Raw genomic sequence first — 16,921 nt, forward strand, 5'->3', positions numbered from 1 at the left:
CAGCTATTTTTGTTTCCCAAATTTTCAAACATGAAACATTAATTGTTTTTCATTATTTTGTTTTTGTTTTTGAATATGTTTATGTTATTTATTTCCATAGGAACTAGAATGGCATCTACCTCTTCCTCCATTGGCAATGAACCAACAATTACAAAACAAAGAAATGATCTGAATTCTCCCTTATGGAAGTATGTTGACATTTTAAACCCACTTCCAGGAGGTGGGGGATTCCGTTGGAGATGCCAAGGATGTGGTATTGAAAGTAATAGTTCATATTATCGGGTAGTAGGCCATTTGTGTGGAATAAAAGGAAGAGGCATCAAAAAATGCCCTGGAAAAGATGGTAACCCTATACCAGATGAGATAGTGATGAAATATTTTAAGGAGCATGAGGAGGCAAAAGAGAGAGAAGCTCGTAGATGGACTCAAACCTCTGCAAAGAAAACAAGGGGAATGCAAGCCCTATCTCATCCCGATGTTGTAGTACAAGACCACCCCTTCTTTTCCACAAATGAACCTGAAAATGAACCACCCTTGACACGCAAAAGAACAAAGGGGCCTTTAGAAACCGCATTTCAAAATGAGAGTAGAGACATTGCTGACCAAGATATAGAAAGGTGCATTTGTGCAAATGGGTTGGCTTTCAATGTAGTTCGCTCCCCATATTGGAAACAAATGATAAAAAGTGTTAATGAAGCTCCAAGAGGGTATAAGGGCCCAGGTTATGAGAAGGTAAGTGGAACATTATTGGACAAAGAGGTGAAGAGGGTTGAAGATGCATTGAAACCCATAAGGGATTCATGGGTAGAGACAAGTGTAACAATTGTTTCAGATGGGTGGAAAGATGCTAAAAATTGTCCCTTGATCAATGTCATAGCAGTGTCCCCTAAAGGGACAATGTTTTTTAAAGCTGTGGATTGTGAGGGCCAAGTAAAAGATGGCCAATTTATTGCAAAAATTCTCATCTCCGCCATTGAGTCAGTGGGACCCCACAATGTTGTCCAAGTCATAACGGACAATGAAAGAAATTGTAGAGCTGCTGGTTTGTTGGTTGAGGAATGCTATGATCACATCTTTTGGACACCTTGTGCAGTCCATTCACTCAATCTTATGCTACAAAGGATTGGGACTAAAATAAAATGGATCAGAGATGTGTATGCAGAGGCTGAGGACATCCAGATGTTCATCACAAGCCACCACATGTCTCAAGGGATTTTTAGATCCTTTTCGAATTTGCAGCTATTGAAGGTAAGTGAAATAGTAATTTAATTTTACATTTTCTGATTTTTTTAATTTCAATGTTCATAATATCATTGTGCAAGCTATATTGTGTATTCTTCTTTAAAGTTTGGCTTTATTTTTTAATCATTTTGGCATTAATTTGTGTTATAGGTTGCTGAGACCCGTTTTGCATCAAACACAATCGTCTTAAGACGACTTGTGAAAGTTAGAGTGGCACTTGCAATATGGTGATTAGCAACAATTGGACTGTATGGAAGCAGAGTAGCAGTGAGAGGGCAGAAAAAAATAGGGAGAGAATATTGAATGAGAAATGGTGGGATCTTGTTACATATCTCCTAAGTATCACTGAGCCCATTATGAGTATGATTCGCTATACCGACATGGATAGGCCTTGCATTGGTGAGATTTATGATGGCATTGACTCAATGCTTGAAAAAATAAAGTTCACTATAAATGCAAAAGAGAATGACCCCGAGGAGCAATTCTTCAAAGAAGTGAAAGCAATTATTGTAGAAAGGTGTAATAAGATGACCACTCCTTTGCATCTTTCTGCCTATGCATTGACACCAAAGTACTATAGCAATCAGTTTCTTGATAAACCAGGAAGGATTCCACCATGGAGAGATCTAGAAGTATCTGATGGGTACAAGGCAGCTTTTCTTAGACTATATCCTGATGATGATTTGCGAGATATTGTTACAAATGAGTTCATAGAATTCGCAAATGGGAATGGTCTAAGTGTTGAGGCACTTCGTCATAGATCCAAGAAGAATGCTCATAGCTGGTGGTACTTCCATGGTGCATGCTTCCAACACCTACAACCCCTCGTTGTAAAAGTTTTATCACAAGTTTGTTTAATTAATTAAAATTATCACAAGTTTATTTATAGTTTACTTTGTCTTCATAGGTTGCTAGTAATTTTTTATTTTAATTTTATTAATGTATAACTTTAATTGTTTACTTTGTCTTCATAGGTTGCTAGTTCATCGGCTTCAGAAAGAAATTGGAGCACATACTCTTTCATCCACTCAGTAAAGCGCAATAGGTTGCTATCAAAAAGAGCGGAGAATTTAGTATATGTGCATTCCAACCTACATCTTCTTTCACACAAACAACGTGACTACACACAAGGGGAAATGAAGATGTGGGATATAGAGCCAGAGCATACTGATTTGGATGCTCCTGCTTCTCAACTTCTTACATTGACACTTGATGACTTGGAGGGCGAGAAAACTTATAGTGCAAGTGCAAGTGGCGTTGGCTCATCTAATGTCAATGTCAATGATGAGGAGGATGAGGAGGAGGAGGAGGATGATGAATTAGCTGATCCATTTGATGATTAAACTTTATATTGTTGAAAGTTGAAACAATGATACTTGAATATTTTGCCATTTTGATATTAAACTTGATGTATATGATGCTATTATGGTATGATCATGATGCTATGATTACAAGTTTATGTTTGTTATGTTGTTTATATGATGCTATGTGACATGCTAATCTTAATTCATTCTTACAGGTTGCACAAATATTAAAATATATATATAATTTACATGTTTTTGTACTAACAAACCCAAACGAACCCAAACCCCTTTTCAAAATTTTGCCGTACCAGCGTACCGGTTCTTCGAATCCGAACCGGTGCCCGAACCCGAACCGGCAAGCTAGATGCTAGTGCACATACCATATTGGATATGTTGAGTTCTGGTGAGTATCATAAGTGTTGATACTTGTAGACCATTGCTCCTGATATCATATAATGATATCTACTACACTATATGTAGTTCTTCTATGAATGCCTTGTAATCCTCCTCCCTAGCTAAGAGGGAGTGTTGATGTTTTATAGCTTCAGTCGGAGTAGTCTCATATGTATAAGTAATGCAAATTATTGTTGATATGAATATATACATATTAATATATGTAATAATAATAAGTTATTATTATTATATATATGAATATTTATATATACATAATTTATATTTATCATTGTTTATACAAATTCGAATATGAGCATCATATCTATATAAGTATCAATTATATTGATCAAATGAAATGATCAAAATAAATCATCTCCACATTAAATAGTTCGATATATATTTATCGCTATGTATATCGACTTTAGTCGATCTCCCTTCAAAGACGATTATGAGAATCATTACTTGCAGATAATAACTAATGATTAGAAGAATCGTTAAATGCTAACAAACAATTAAGAGGAATCGTTGTTTGATTGTCAACCGAATAACAAACGATTAGGAGAATCGTTGTCTTGCATGATCTTCGGTATAGAGACATCTCAATGAAGAGACATGTCTCCACGTATGTGGAGGCATGTCTATTCATCGACATGTCTCTACGTACGTAGAGGCATGTCTGTCCATTGACATGCCTATACCATAAGGTATATATCATGGTGCAGTTTGATTTTAATAGGCAAGTGCAGTAATCGAAAGTGCAAGCCTTTAGATATCGATCTTCTTCATTCAACAGACTCAAATATATTATGCATTAAGTTGTGTTCCCTTCACATGTGTAGCAACCTGCACTCAAGAGTTCATTGTCATATAGTTTAGTGAGAACCAAGTATTGAAAAAAAAAAACTACTCACATATCTGATCTGATCCAAACTTTAACAAGCATCTGCCATTTTAACTTCTCCAACATAGGCGAAAATATCTAAATTCTTCCTCCATACTTAATCAATAGTGTTCATTCCATGTTGATACCATACTGGTTTATCTGGAACAAAAACCCTAACTTGGATTTCCACTTTGATTTTTGCACTTGGAGACCTCATTTTCGAAATCTGAGAACATGGGCATTGATAATATGGCTGGTTTGTATTTTTCTTTTTACCCTTAAAGACATAATTTTCAAAATTTGAGAACATGGGTAGTAATAATTTGGCATGGGGATCAAAACCCTAATTCTAGAAAAAATAAAAAATTTCAAACCCTTGCTTTTTTATGCTTAGAAGCAAAATTTCTTGAATCTGAAAACATGGGCAGGATTAATATGACCTAAAGAACAAAACCCTAATCTCAGAAAAAAACAAGAAATTCGAAGCCTTGCTTTTTACATCTAGAGGCAAGATTTTCAAATTTCGACAAAATGGGTAGTAATAAAATAACTCGAGGAACAAAACCCATATGCCACTTTCAAAAAAGCAGAAATTTCTAAAAATAGCAAGTTGTCAGAAATGACTCAAAGCAATTACGATCCTCGTCCTTTGGACCTTCTGAGCACTTTGGCAACACTCAAATGCAATTCTGAGCAAGATTTTTCAATTTGACTCAGGATGACCTCAAAACTCTAACTCTTAAACTCTCTCAAAATGAAGATTTATTAAAATGCAGAGCTAGGACAAAAGCCTAAAAAGCAAAAAACAAGGGGTCCCCATCTACGATGGGGCGATGTGTGAATTAGGTCACAACAAGACCTAGAGGAAGTGAAGGCTATCCTCGAATGGTCTACTCCAAGGAGCGCTACTGAGGTGAGATGTTTTCATGGTTTGGCTAGTTTTTACAGAAAGTTTATCAAAAATTTCAGTAGTATCTGTGGACCCCTAACTGAAATAATGAGGGGATAAAAAAGAGTTTAAGTGGACTGCAGGAGCAGCAAAAAGTTTTGATCTATTGAAAAGAAAAGTTATAGAGTGACTCGTTTTAGCACTTTTAGATTTTAACAAGGTATTTCATGTAGATTGTGATGCTAGTGGCAATGCCATTGGAGCTGTTTTGAGGAAGGAAGGAAAACCCATTGCTTATTTTAGTGAAAAGTTGAATGATGCCAAAAGAAAATATTCAGTTTATGATCAGGAGTTTTATGCTATACTTCAGGCATTGAGAAAGTGGAGACACTATCTTTTGCCTAAAGAGTTTGTCTTATTTATTGATTATCAAGCTTTACAATATTTGAATAGTTAGGGAAAGTTGAATCAAAGACATTTAAAATGGGTCAAGTTTTTGCAGAGTTACACTTTTGTTTTGAAGCATAGGAGTGAAAAGTCTAACAGGGTTGTAGATGCCTTAAGTAGAACACAAAATTTGTTGACAAAGATGCAGATCAAAGTTGTCTCCATAGTCTTCCTAAGACCATTGTTAGTGATTGGGACAAGAAGTTCATGAGTACATTTTGGCAAGAGTTATTCCGACTTACAGGCACAAAATTGACTCCTAGTACTAGTTACCACCCCCAGACAGATGGAAAAATAGAGGTAGTCAACAAATGGATTGAGGGGTACATACGTAACTATGTTTCAGGACAATAGAGAGCATGGGTACATTGGTTATATCTAGGAGAGTACTACTACAACACTACAAACCATATGTCTATTGACATGACTCCATTCTGTGCCTTATATGGATATGATGCTTTGTCCTTCGTAGATTTGGCACTAGGAGACAGTAGAGCGCCTTTGGCTCAGGATTGGCTTTAGGAAAGTCAAGACATCCTTAAGACGCTTAAGGATAACATACAACATGCATAGAATCAGAAAAAGGTATACGTTGATCGACACAAGGTTGAGAGGAATTTTGAGATTGGTGATATCTGATATGGTATTTTGCGTCTACAACCCCACCGACAAAGCGCTCTTAAAAAAAGTGGAGTAGAAAAGCTCAAACCCCACTTCTATGGACCATATAGAGTACTGAGAACGATTGGGGAGGTTGCCTATGAGATTGAGTTGTCTCTTGAGAGAAATATTCACAATGTTTTCCATGTGGTTTTCCTTAAGAAAGCCCTTGGACAGCATATAGTGACTTCACCAGAGTTATCTCCATTAGATGAAGAGGGTAGATTGATAATGATACCAGAAGAGGTCTAGGATATGCGTGAGAGGAGGCTGAGGAATAGAGTGATCCGAGAGTATTTAGTTTGATGGAAAGAATTGCCTATTGAGACTGCCACATGGGAAGGGGAAGCAATTCTACAACATCCAGCATTGCGTTTGCTTGAGGGCAAGCAATCTTGAGAGGGGAGGACTGTAATGTCACCACTTCCCTAGTGATCACTCATGAGCATAGATTTTCCTATTATTCATCTCCGTAGGCAAATTCAGAGGTTAGGAAATGTTTGTGCTAGCAAGGGGGAATTAAACTTAGTCAATTTTTGGCTTTGATTGGCTCATTTCATAAGTACTTTATGTTATTTCATTTAAAAGTCATTTTATTCTAAAAATAGACATTTATAAAGTGACTTTATAAAGAAGAGAAAAGAAATTGTAAAGTCAAATTAAACAAATCATTAAAATACCCCCTTGGCATGCACCCCTAGGCACAATGTTAATTTAAAAGAATGGGGCCACGTCAACGATTAATTAGACCCTCATGTTGGGCACCTAAGTAGAAGGAATATTCCCTTGGAATTTGGGAATAAAAAACCCTAATGTGGCATTAGGGATTATTGGAGAATAAAGTGAATTAAGTGCTCATCTTTTGGAGATTTTTTATCATAATTTTATTGCATCCATGGGAATTTTAAGCTCTGCAAATTAGAACAGCAGCATATCTTCTTAGGAAAACGAAAACTTCTTAGAGACAGGTGAAGTTTGTATGCAACCCCAACTCATAGGACTGAGGAATTCATTTAGAAATCCTATTTGTGCATCAAATTCAGACTTTCAGCAGCAAGTGCAGACTTGGATGACAGGTTTATCAGCAAAATTAGGCATAATTGAGGCAGCCGAATCTCTTTTGTAATGTCCCCTTCTCAGGCGTGATGTTTCAGTTGACCGATGGCCTATTTCAAAGACCCGTAGGCTACTCAATGGGTGAAATTAGGGTTTCCAGTTTTGGAGGTTGTTGTTGCTCGTGAATTAGAGTTTGGATCGTGGATTCTTTCTGGGTTTTCAGAGGGCTTTGCAGTGGTATGTCCGGCTTTGCGTTCCGAGCACTTTTTTGGAATTTACTATTTTTAGTAAATTCTATTTCTGGCAGTGGTCTTGATTATTTCGGCACAGTTGGTTCTCTTCTTCAGTTGGTTCAGTTGGCTTCGTCACTTTTGGCCTTGGGATGTTTTTGGAGAGATAAGTTCATTTCATTTAAATAATGTTATGTTTTAATGTTATATTTTAACGTTGACCCCTTGGCCTAGCTTCATCACTTCAAGTTGTTTTAAAAGGTGGTCTTCAAGGGTGGACGCATCATGGAAGGGATTTAATATTTCCTAAGGTCTAAAATCTTGCTTATGAAAAGGGGTGCCAACTTTATGAAGAGAAGTGAATTAAAATAAAGGTTAATTAAAGCTTTTAAAAGTGGCGCCATCTCTTGGAGGAAAATTCAAATGTGAAATTAGGGCGCACTTTCTAGAAGCCTCTAGAGATTCCTTGTTAAGCTTATAAATGGAGGCCTCTTCCCTTCATTTGGCATGTGATGTCTATGGAAGTGTTACTCTGCCGGAATGGTATTGGGGTTGCTTCGAGGAATGAATGCCTCCTAGCCTTGGCATTGCTTCTTGCTTGAAAGATAGCAACTAGTGGTGATTTAGTGTAATTGTGAGAGTTTGTAGTGAGGATTGCATTGTAGCTTGATGTGTGCTGGAAGTTCTGTTATTTGCATTTCATTTCATTTTCGGGAGTTGCGGTTAGCAGGGCAGATTTGTAGTTTCACTCATATAATTCAAAATAAAAACATATTCATTCTGGGTATTGCATATTTCCTCTTGTTTTGGCTGGGCGCTCCTTTGTGCAAATTTGCAGATTCTAATATGAAGTGTTTTATTTTATAGAGAAGAATCGCCATTCTTGCTTGGCATCACTGCTGGGAATTGCCTTGGGGTTCGTGTTAAATAATCTGTTGGGTTAATGTCTGATTTCTTGGTATTGGTTTGTTCGCCTCCTTCATAGGAAGCCATTGCTTTTGGTTTTGGGTCATTCAGACTAGTATCGAGAGAGTAGTGAGCATTTTAGTGATTCCATGTGTTGCTGATTAAGTATTTCAAGTGCAGGTCTGTCGTAAATCAGAATATTAAGTTTGATCCTTGAGTAGAATTTCTTGGACTTATCATTCTTGTTAAGCCCGGGAGAGTCTTCTATATTGTTGCAGCATTGTATAGTCTTAATCTTATGATCTTGGCAAGCATTCACTATCATATTGTAAGCTGAATAGTAGTACTGGCAGCATTTCTTCTCATTTTCATTTCACGCTTGTTATTTACATTTAATTCCATTTCTAAGTTCTTAGCATCTCCGCCATATGGTAGCTCCATTCCCACCCTGGGTTTGAAAGCACATGCTTGGTGTCGAGTTTTCCTTCCAGCAATTGTAATTGTAAAGATCCTTTGACCATATGTTAGTCCATCTTGGGCACATTATTGGTTAGAGTTGCTTTCAACATGCACTAAGATCCTCTGACCATATGTTAGTCCATTTTGGGCACATTCTTGGTTAGAGTTACTTTTAGAATGCTTTAAGACCCTCTGACCATATGCTCACGCCTTGTCCAACTCGGGATCCTGGTGTACATTCTTGGTTAGAGTTGTATTCCATGTCGTTTTGGTTTAAGTGCTAACCCTAATGGATGTGTGTTGCATTACTTTCTGTAATTGAAAAATTGAAAAAATTGGTCTGGGATATTTCATCTTTCCAGGTCATACGTGGCTTCCTAGGCTGGCCGTACCACTTTGGGGGGCTCCTGTGATGTCAATTTTACCAATCAGTAGCAGTTAGGGTTTGGTCCTTGTAGGGAATTCATTGTCAGCAGTAGCAATCAGCTAATAAACCTTTCCTTCAGGCTTATCATGGCATATGTGATGGCTATTAGCAATTCAATATGGAAATTTAGTCAAATTCAGTGATCTTGCTTGAGAGCCTGAAAGAAATTGTAGTAGATTTGTCAATTCTTTCAATAATTGTTTTTGATAATTTTAGTTAATGCAAATAAACCGCATTGGAGGCATTGGTCTACCTTGGACACCACCAAGTTTATTTGAATTCATCAATAAAACACACCATTCTAGGCTTGGCGTGGGACCCCTGGTATGCTATTTGTCCTTTAGATGAAATAAATCTTTCAAAATTGCAATTATTGTTTGCTGTAATAAAAATCAGAATTCTGATTTCTTGATTAGTCAATTATTTCATAGTAGAAAAAGTCCAAAAAAGTGTCATTGTTGTGTTTATTTCCCTTTCAAGCATTGTATTACCATTTGGCATCAAAAAATCAAAAAAATACAAACCAAACCAAACACCTCCTTTCCCTAGTCAAAGAAAAATCAGGCAAGAGAACAAACCAAAGTCAGAAAAATTCAGTTCAGTTTTCAGTTCAGTTGGAGAGGGGATCTTTCACATCAACACTGCCCTTGTTTGCTAACACTAGCAAGTCTTTTAAAGTTTTAAAATTGCAGCGATCCCTTTCTCACACTTCTTTCTTTTTCCCCAAGTTGGCGCAAGGATAAAAAAGGTCAAATGTTGTGGAGAAACCCAATTAAAAGAAAAATCTATTTTTTCATCTTTTCTGATCTGATAAGGCTGTAATAGCACTACTAATCTTCCACAGCTCCTACCTTGAGGTGCATAAGGATGGCATATTACGTTTGACGAAATAAAGACTCCAAAATGGCTAGTGCGACATGTCACACCAACTCCTGATTCTTAATTTGGACAATTTTTAATTAATCCTTTGTCTTTTTAAGCTTCCAAGTCAGATTTGGCTTGTTCCCAAAGTGCTTTTCACCTTAATTCTTGCTATTCCTTCTTTCCTATAATTATGAAAAGTCTTGGAGAGGCACGTGTAATGACTCAGTACCTACAATGACAAGGGAAATATGGTGCTGATATGGTCTTGGCAGCTTACAAATGATTCCACAAACTCCTCTATACACTTGGCTATTTAATTAATAAATTACTCAGCTTTGGTCCCCACACAATCTGACTTGCAAGAAAATATTATTTCAAATAGATTGTTCATTCCAAGAAACAAATTTATAAACTTTGCTTGCCACAAATTTCAAATAAGCTTCGATCTGCTTGTTGATGTTCTTTTTATGACACCTCGAACACAAAATAAAATAGTAAGTATTCTATCCTCTCTTGAACGAGGAAACCTTGAATGCTAAGCTTTGTGATCAAACAAGGCAACCCCAAGGTTTACAATGTGAACAATCGACTTTAATGATGGATAGACTCAGTGTATAGATGTGATATTGCTGGTTTACACAAAGGGACTTACGCTTTCCTGGAACGTGGAAACTGGCTGACTTTGGAAAATAAAGACAAAAGATGAAAGAGTCTAATCTAAAACCTAAGAATGCAAGAAATGATTGCTAACTTAGTGAAACCAAACCAAGGTTTGCTTCGCCATGAGGAAACAACTACACAAAGATGGTGCAATCTCTAAGGATACACAAATGATTTTCATATCGCTAATGCACATCAACACCATAAACAACGAGCATAGAGCAACTGAATACTTTCTTGGTAATTTGTAGTGTTCTACCCAAATAAAATTACCAAATTTGATTAATGGTAATTTATAGTGTTCTATCCAAAAAAAATCTTGAGATTATAGGATTGTATGTTGAGTCCCCTTTGGATGATAGGGAAAAGAGAGAAAAATCTTTAATTAAGTATTTGATTACTTATGTCAAGACGCTTAGTGATATTTCTGATAAGATGCCCGAGGAACTATTGGAAGTTATGACAGCAAAAAGAAAAGATGCATTGATGAAAGAGTACAATATGAGGACATGTGCCTTGAACAAGGTGTTCAGCCCTTTGTCTGAGGATAGAACCAAAAGTATACAGGCATTAAATACAAGATTTAGAATGAAGGAAAGAGTAAATTTCATCATGGGAGCTATTCTAGACGACCTCCAAAAGATGATTAGACAAACTGAAGATGTTGCTATGGAGGTTGCAAAAGATTTGAAGGAGACTTTATCTTCTCCTTTGGAGAAGACAAACATAGGATCTGGTCTGGGAGAATGCAGTAGTAAGACTGATCTGAAAATGAGAACAATGGAGCAGAAGAGTGAAAATGTTGATCTGGAGATTGATCTGGGTAATCAGATGAACACAAAGCAGAATGTAGAAAATATCGTTGAAGAGATTCTGGAAGTTACCAAAGAGGAAGAGAAGAAAGAGGATTCAGAGAAAGTAAAGACATGAGAGAAGGAGAGTTTTGAGAAGGAGAAGAAAGAAGCGGAAGAAAAGAGGACATTAGTTGAAGAATCTTTCAAACCCTCCGGAGATTCTACATCAGACTTGTTGCAGTTGCAAATGAAATTTACACCGGTTGTTAATGTAGAGGTACTTCAGGTACCCATGTCTCAAGGTCAAATGGACCTTAGTCGGTTGTCACATATAAAATGAGCAGTAATACTCATTCAACAGATAATTGATTATTTTTCCAAATAGGAGCTATTGCTGGTGTTCAGTTTACAATGCTATATTAAAGAGAAATCAGCTATTGAATTACAAAAATAATTACATAGATTTCGAACCTTGGAAAAATCTTCGAACTAACTGTTCCAACAAGAAATGGTCTGCAAATGTTTTTCGAACTAACCTACTATCATTTCAGGTTCACAAGCCAAGCATAGAAAGGGGTCACCCACCTCACATTGGCAGAAGATGGCCTCAAATCACCATAACCCCTTATATTGAAAGGTACAAATGTGATCAGCTGCTGACGTGTAGCTCAAATATGGCATATCACCCCTCCTATCAGCATAACTCCTGTGCCATGGCTTGATAATGGAACATGACACATAAATAACTCCCCAGGTATGCACCAACACACAGTGATATGAACGCATCCAGGTCTGAAAGATACATCAGATCACATAACACAAATCTAGCAGTCAAAACACTCCCTAAAAACTTCAGTTCGACCTGCCTGAAGTTGCTACACTAGCACATGTATTGTATTTTCTCATCAAATATTTCACACATTGACTGTTGTGAATGGTCGATCTGCTGCAATGCCCTTGTTTGAGTTCGATCTACCTAAAGCCAAAACATCTAGCACTAAAAAGCTTGCGCCCAAGCAAAGATGGGCCATTCCCACTAAACTAAAGGTTTTAATCAGTCACCTAATATTTATTCACCCTTTTCCAAAGCCCAATTAGAATCACCAGCTATGGCAGAAAAAATTAATATTCTATTGCCCTTCCTCACAAACTCAATTGCCCAGTAAAAGGGTATAAATCTACATGCCGAACCCAAGGCGACCGACATGAATCTTTTTTACTTCACTTCCCTTCTGAAACTGCAATCTCTACCAATTTTTTCTTGTCTAGCAAGACTTAACAAAATTGCAAATTCACAATCATACCTGCATATCTCTTCAAATCTTTAGCACAATCTGTAACTCTAAATGAGCTGCATTGCATTAACCAAGAAGGGTCTTTCACCACCAGCGACTAATCTTCTCTGAGAGGGTTTTTGTCCTCAAGATGGTTGAGATGAACCAAGTTCAATCCCGCAAAACCACAAGGGTTTCACCAGAAGAAAATTACAATAATCTGCATAATACATATGAGCTCACAAAACCTCCTTTTATACTTTTCTCGCCAAAATTTTTAGAAGACCAATTTAAATTTCACTTTTTAGATTAAATGCTCCTTTTTACTCCAAAAGACCCTTTTATTAAAATAATGATAACATTTGATACACAAGGTTCCAATATTATATGTCCATGATTTTAAACTTTTTATTCTATTTCCGACAAACTATCATACTAAGGTGCCCATTTAATTATTTTCATAAAATTAAGCAACCTTAATAAAATAATCAATTTACAGCCAACAATAAATCCGAGTTGTGGAAGTTGTAGAAAAGCATCAGAATCTAAATCTGATTGTGCTGGAATAAGACCATCGATGAATACTAAAAATAGGGGCCATTCGAGACACTTACTATAAATAGACACTCTCCATGAATCTTGGAGAACACACCAAAAGCCAGAATTCACTTTGGAAAGTGTCATAGGAGTCCTCTAAACCAACTTAGCTCATTGCCTACAATATTGAAGTGTCTGAAAATGGGGACATTACATAATTTATGTATCCGTTTTATCCAACTTAACCATTATATTCCTACCTTTCAGTTTCTACCTTTAGCTGAAAAGAGCGAGCGTTCATTAGCTATTACAGGTTTTCTATATTAGATATAACACATAAAAGCCTTTTGCATCATGCTGAAGTGCTAAATCACTTTCTTCCCTAGTCTAAGAATAAAAAGACAAGTTTACTTTGGTTTGTTTTTCTGCACGCCTCCAGAAATCCCCATTAGTTTTTAGGTATTTATTAAATTTCTATGTAAGGAGAATTATTATTTCCTTCACTCTTCAAAAAGGGAGCTTCCCCTATGAATTCAAAGAAAGGTGTTACCTTACATGCTCCATTTTATGTTGCATAGATCAGCAAGCATAAACACTGAGCTGCAAACCTTTACCAAGTACATTATGTTCTAGTCAATGATAAATATGCCATATGAAAACTTTCAGAATTTTTCCGATTTATCAAAACTTAAAAGAAATTACATGTTGAATTTCAATTTAGGAATGAAGAATCATCCCATACAATAATTCTCCAGTCTAGGATAGTTTCTTAGACCATTTTCATTTATGAGACAACTTTCAAACCAGTTAAATAAAGCCATCTAGCATCTCAAGCCTCAAAAGTGATCTATGATATTCTTTGACATATAATCTTCCATACCTGATCATCAACTACCTTCACTTTCACATAGACCTGCCTATACAAAGTATCTAGCATAGCCTGCAGATATCCTTCAATGTACATCTGCAAACAAATATTCCAGTTGCATACAATAGCACTCAGAAAGCCAAATAAACAAGGAAAATAATCTTGAAAGATGACAAAAAAATAAAAACATGTTACAGTTCCAATAAAAAAGATGTACTTACGCTGCAAGATTAACAAAGGTTTTACCTAAGAAACAACTATATGGTGAAGCATAATTGTCATTCATGTAGCACAAGTCTGAAGTATGATACCACCAGCAACAAGTCTTGTGCTCAGAGCAGCACTGGAAAATTTACATTTATGCATACCTCATTTATGCCAGCACTGTTGTCAAGCTTAATCCGACGTGTGGAACTGCCTTTGATAATAACTGTACTTAACGTTGATGGCTCCATAGCTAGTTTGAGAATGCCACGGCGGAAACCATTCACCTTGAGTTACGTAATAAACAAAGCCCAAATGTTAAGCCATGATATTGATGTGAAGGATGAAATTCAAGCAAATGTAGCTCTATGATGACTTCATAACATTCATGTAAATGTTTCTGAAGAAAAACTGAAGGTTTTTCCTCCACTGACTTTTCTTAAGTATCAGGAGACAATTCTAAAAATCATTGTCTTCAATAGACAGAATTATGATATTTCCATATTTGAAATATACATAGAATTCTTTGTTCTGGCAATCAAACAAATGAACTGGAAAACATACCAAACCATCCAAACCACTCGTTTCTGCCCCTTTCAGTACACTATCTGAAACTTCTGTGATCACAGCAAACAACACATTTGACCCAGCTTTCTTCATCTGGAACAAAAAAAATGCTCTTAGTAGAAAAAAAATTCATGTTGGGAAGAGGCTATGGCCAAAATAATAAGAATCAACACATCTTGTTATTTTTCACTGTATTCCTCAAAACCTTCAATATATTGAATAATTTATTTTAGGAAGTAATTACAACAAGGGCCATCAAACACGAGTCTAAGGTTGGGATAGATAATTACTGTATGCTTTAAATCTATAGAGCGATGTGTGCCAAACCCTTTCTTCTTGATGCCTTTCCTTAGCAGATTGAACATGCCTGCAATTGAACTAATACGTTAATTATATTTGTGATGTCCCAACTCTGATAATAGAATTTAATAATAGATAATAATAATAAAATTAAAATACAAAAGAATTAAAATAAAATAAAAATAAAAATATAAAAGAATATAACTAAATATAATTAAAGTTTATTTAAATTAATGAATGGTCAAAAGGCATGAAATGATAAGTTGTGACACCCCCAAATATGAGGTATAAAAGGGAGAAGAGAACTCATTTGAAGGGGGGAAAATTTTAAAATGAAAAGGCAGATCTGATTTAAATAAGAGCAGATCTGATTGTGAAAAGTTGTGTCCCTTTCAAAGGACAGAAATGATGAAGAGTTGCACTCTTTGAGAGGGTGCTAATGGTGAAGGGGTGTGTCTCTTGCCAAAGGACATACATGATGAAGAGGTGTGACCTCTCCCTCACATTGAAAGATATAAAGGAATAGGGGAAAAAAGAATAACATTTTTGGGGAGGGAAAGTCAGAAGAGGAGAAAAAAATAGGAGAGGATTCGCCTTAGCCTGCTGGCAAGGAATAGAAGAAAGCACGAAAAGGAATTTCCCAGTCTGTTAGTGGGATAAGAAAGAACAGTCGGAGTAGTAACAGCTACGTATAAGCATGCATTTTTTGAAATAGCATTAAAGTATATATATAAGCCAGTATGATATACATATTTAAATTTTGATCTGTGCATCAATGAATATAAATTAAAGGGAGATGTTCTTAATCAAATCAATGACAGTTAATATCACATTAAGTTAAGAGGGTAAATTTTATCTATTTATTCAAACAACATTAAAATAACAATACTGTCAGACATAACATATAAATATATATATATATATCTGCACATAATCTCAGGAATACACAATACAAGGCACTAATGTAATATAATGCGATAATTATATTAGATATAATGGATTATCATGATATGATGAATTGAATAAATATAATAAATGATTCATTGTGAATGAGGGGCTCTCTTAAGTACGCCACTCCATAGTGGATGCCTAACACCTGCCACATGGAGCCAAGATGGGTGAAGCATCTCGTCTTAGGCTTAAGAGAGAAGGTGGTTGTGATGAGGGGTAACGGTGATAGAACACCTCGCTGGGTACACCACTCCATGATGGATGCCTAACACCTGCCACATGAAGCCAAGGGGGATATGGTATTCTGCCCTTGGGCCTAGGAGGGATGGTTTCTTGGACGCCCTATCCAACTAATGGATTAAAGGAATTGATTAACCGGCTTACAAACTGACTTTATATAATAATCTGACCTCATCTAGGAAATATAATAATCTGATTATATCCAACAATTATAATTCTAAGTCATTAATATAGCAGATTTGATATCATTTAATATAATTCATATTTCAGTTTTTAAGTATTATTTCATATATGTTCTCTAATTTTGTTGCAGGAAAATAGTATACAAAGGTACGCCTATAAAACCCAATTACCTATTTATAGATTTGGCCAAATTTATGTTAAATTAAAGTGTAACTAATTAGGGGACGTTACAATATATATATATATATATATATATATATATATATATATATTTTGACTCTCATTAGGACGAATCATATGATGATACCACTGTACTTAATAAAAAACTACTGATAATAAAAAGTGACATTAGACGAATGCTTCCAAACATGTCTTCACTATAAATGAATAGATACTATGTTTTCCAAATGATGTTCAACCTGTAACTTTAATCAACATTGAAGCAGCATAACATTAGAGAAGGAAACTTAAAATGTAAATGCAGTGTGTGATCCACATATTCAGCCTCATCATGGACCATAAAGTGTGACCTGAAACATAGATCTAAATCCTTCGCTATACAACTTTGTCTGAAAACTAACAT

At 35.9% G+C, this 16,921-nt stretch overlaps 1 protein-coding gene across 6 annotated transcripts in view; it reads right to left on the reverse strand.

Annotated features, from left to right (window-relative positions):
• The window catches only part of LOC131071412 (uncharacterized), a 370,752-nt gene that overhangs the window by 20,912 nt on the left and 332,919 nt on the right, over positions 1-16,921 (reverse strand). For all 6 annotated transcript variants that reach the window (XM_059207323.1, XM_059207322.1, XM_059207320.1 and 3 more), the window contains 4 exons: positions 14,955-15,031; positions 14,662-14,757; positions 14,262-14,384; positions 13,906-13,989 (listed from right to left, as the gene is read on the reverse strand). In XM_059207323.1, the coding sequence (XP_059063306.1) occupies positions 13,906-13,989; positions 14,262-14,384; positions 14,662-14,757; positions 14,955-15,031 (380 nt within the window). The remainder of the gene's footprint in view (positions 1-13,905; positions 13,990-14,261; positions 14,385-14,661; positions 14,758-14,954; positions 15,032-16,921) is intronic.

The sequence above is a fragment of the Cryptomeria japonica genome, chromosome 6, assembly GCF_030272615.1.
Source record: "Cryptomeria japonica chromosome 6, Sugi_1.0, whole genome shotgun sequence".
NCBI classification, from domain to species: Eukaryota; Viridiplantae; Streptophyta; class Pinopsida; order Cupressales; family Cupressaceae; genus Cryptomeria; species Cryptomeria japonica.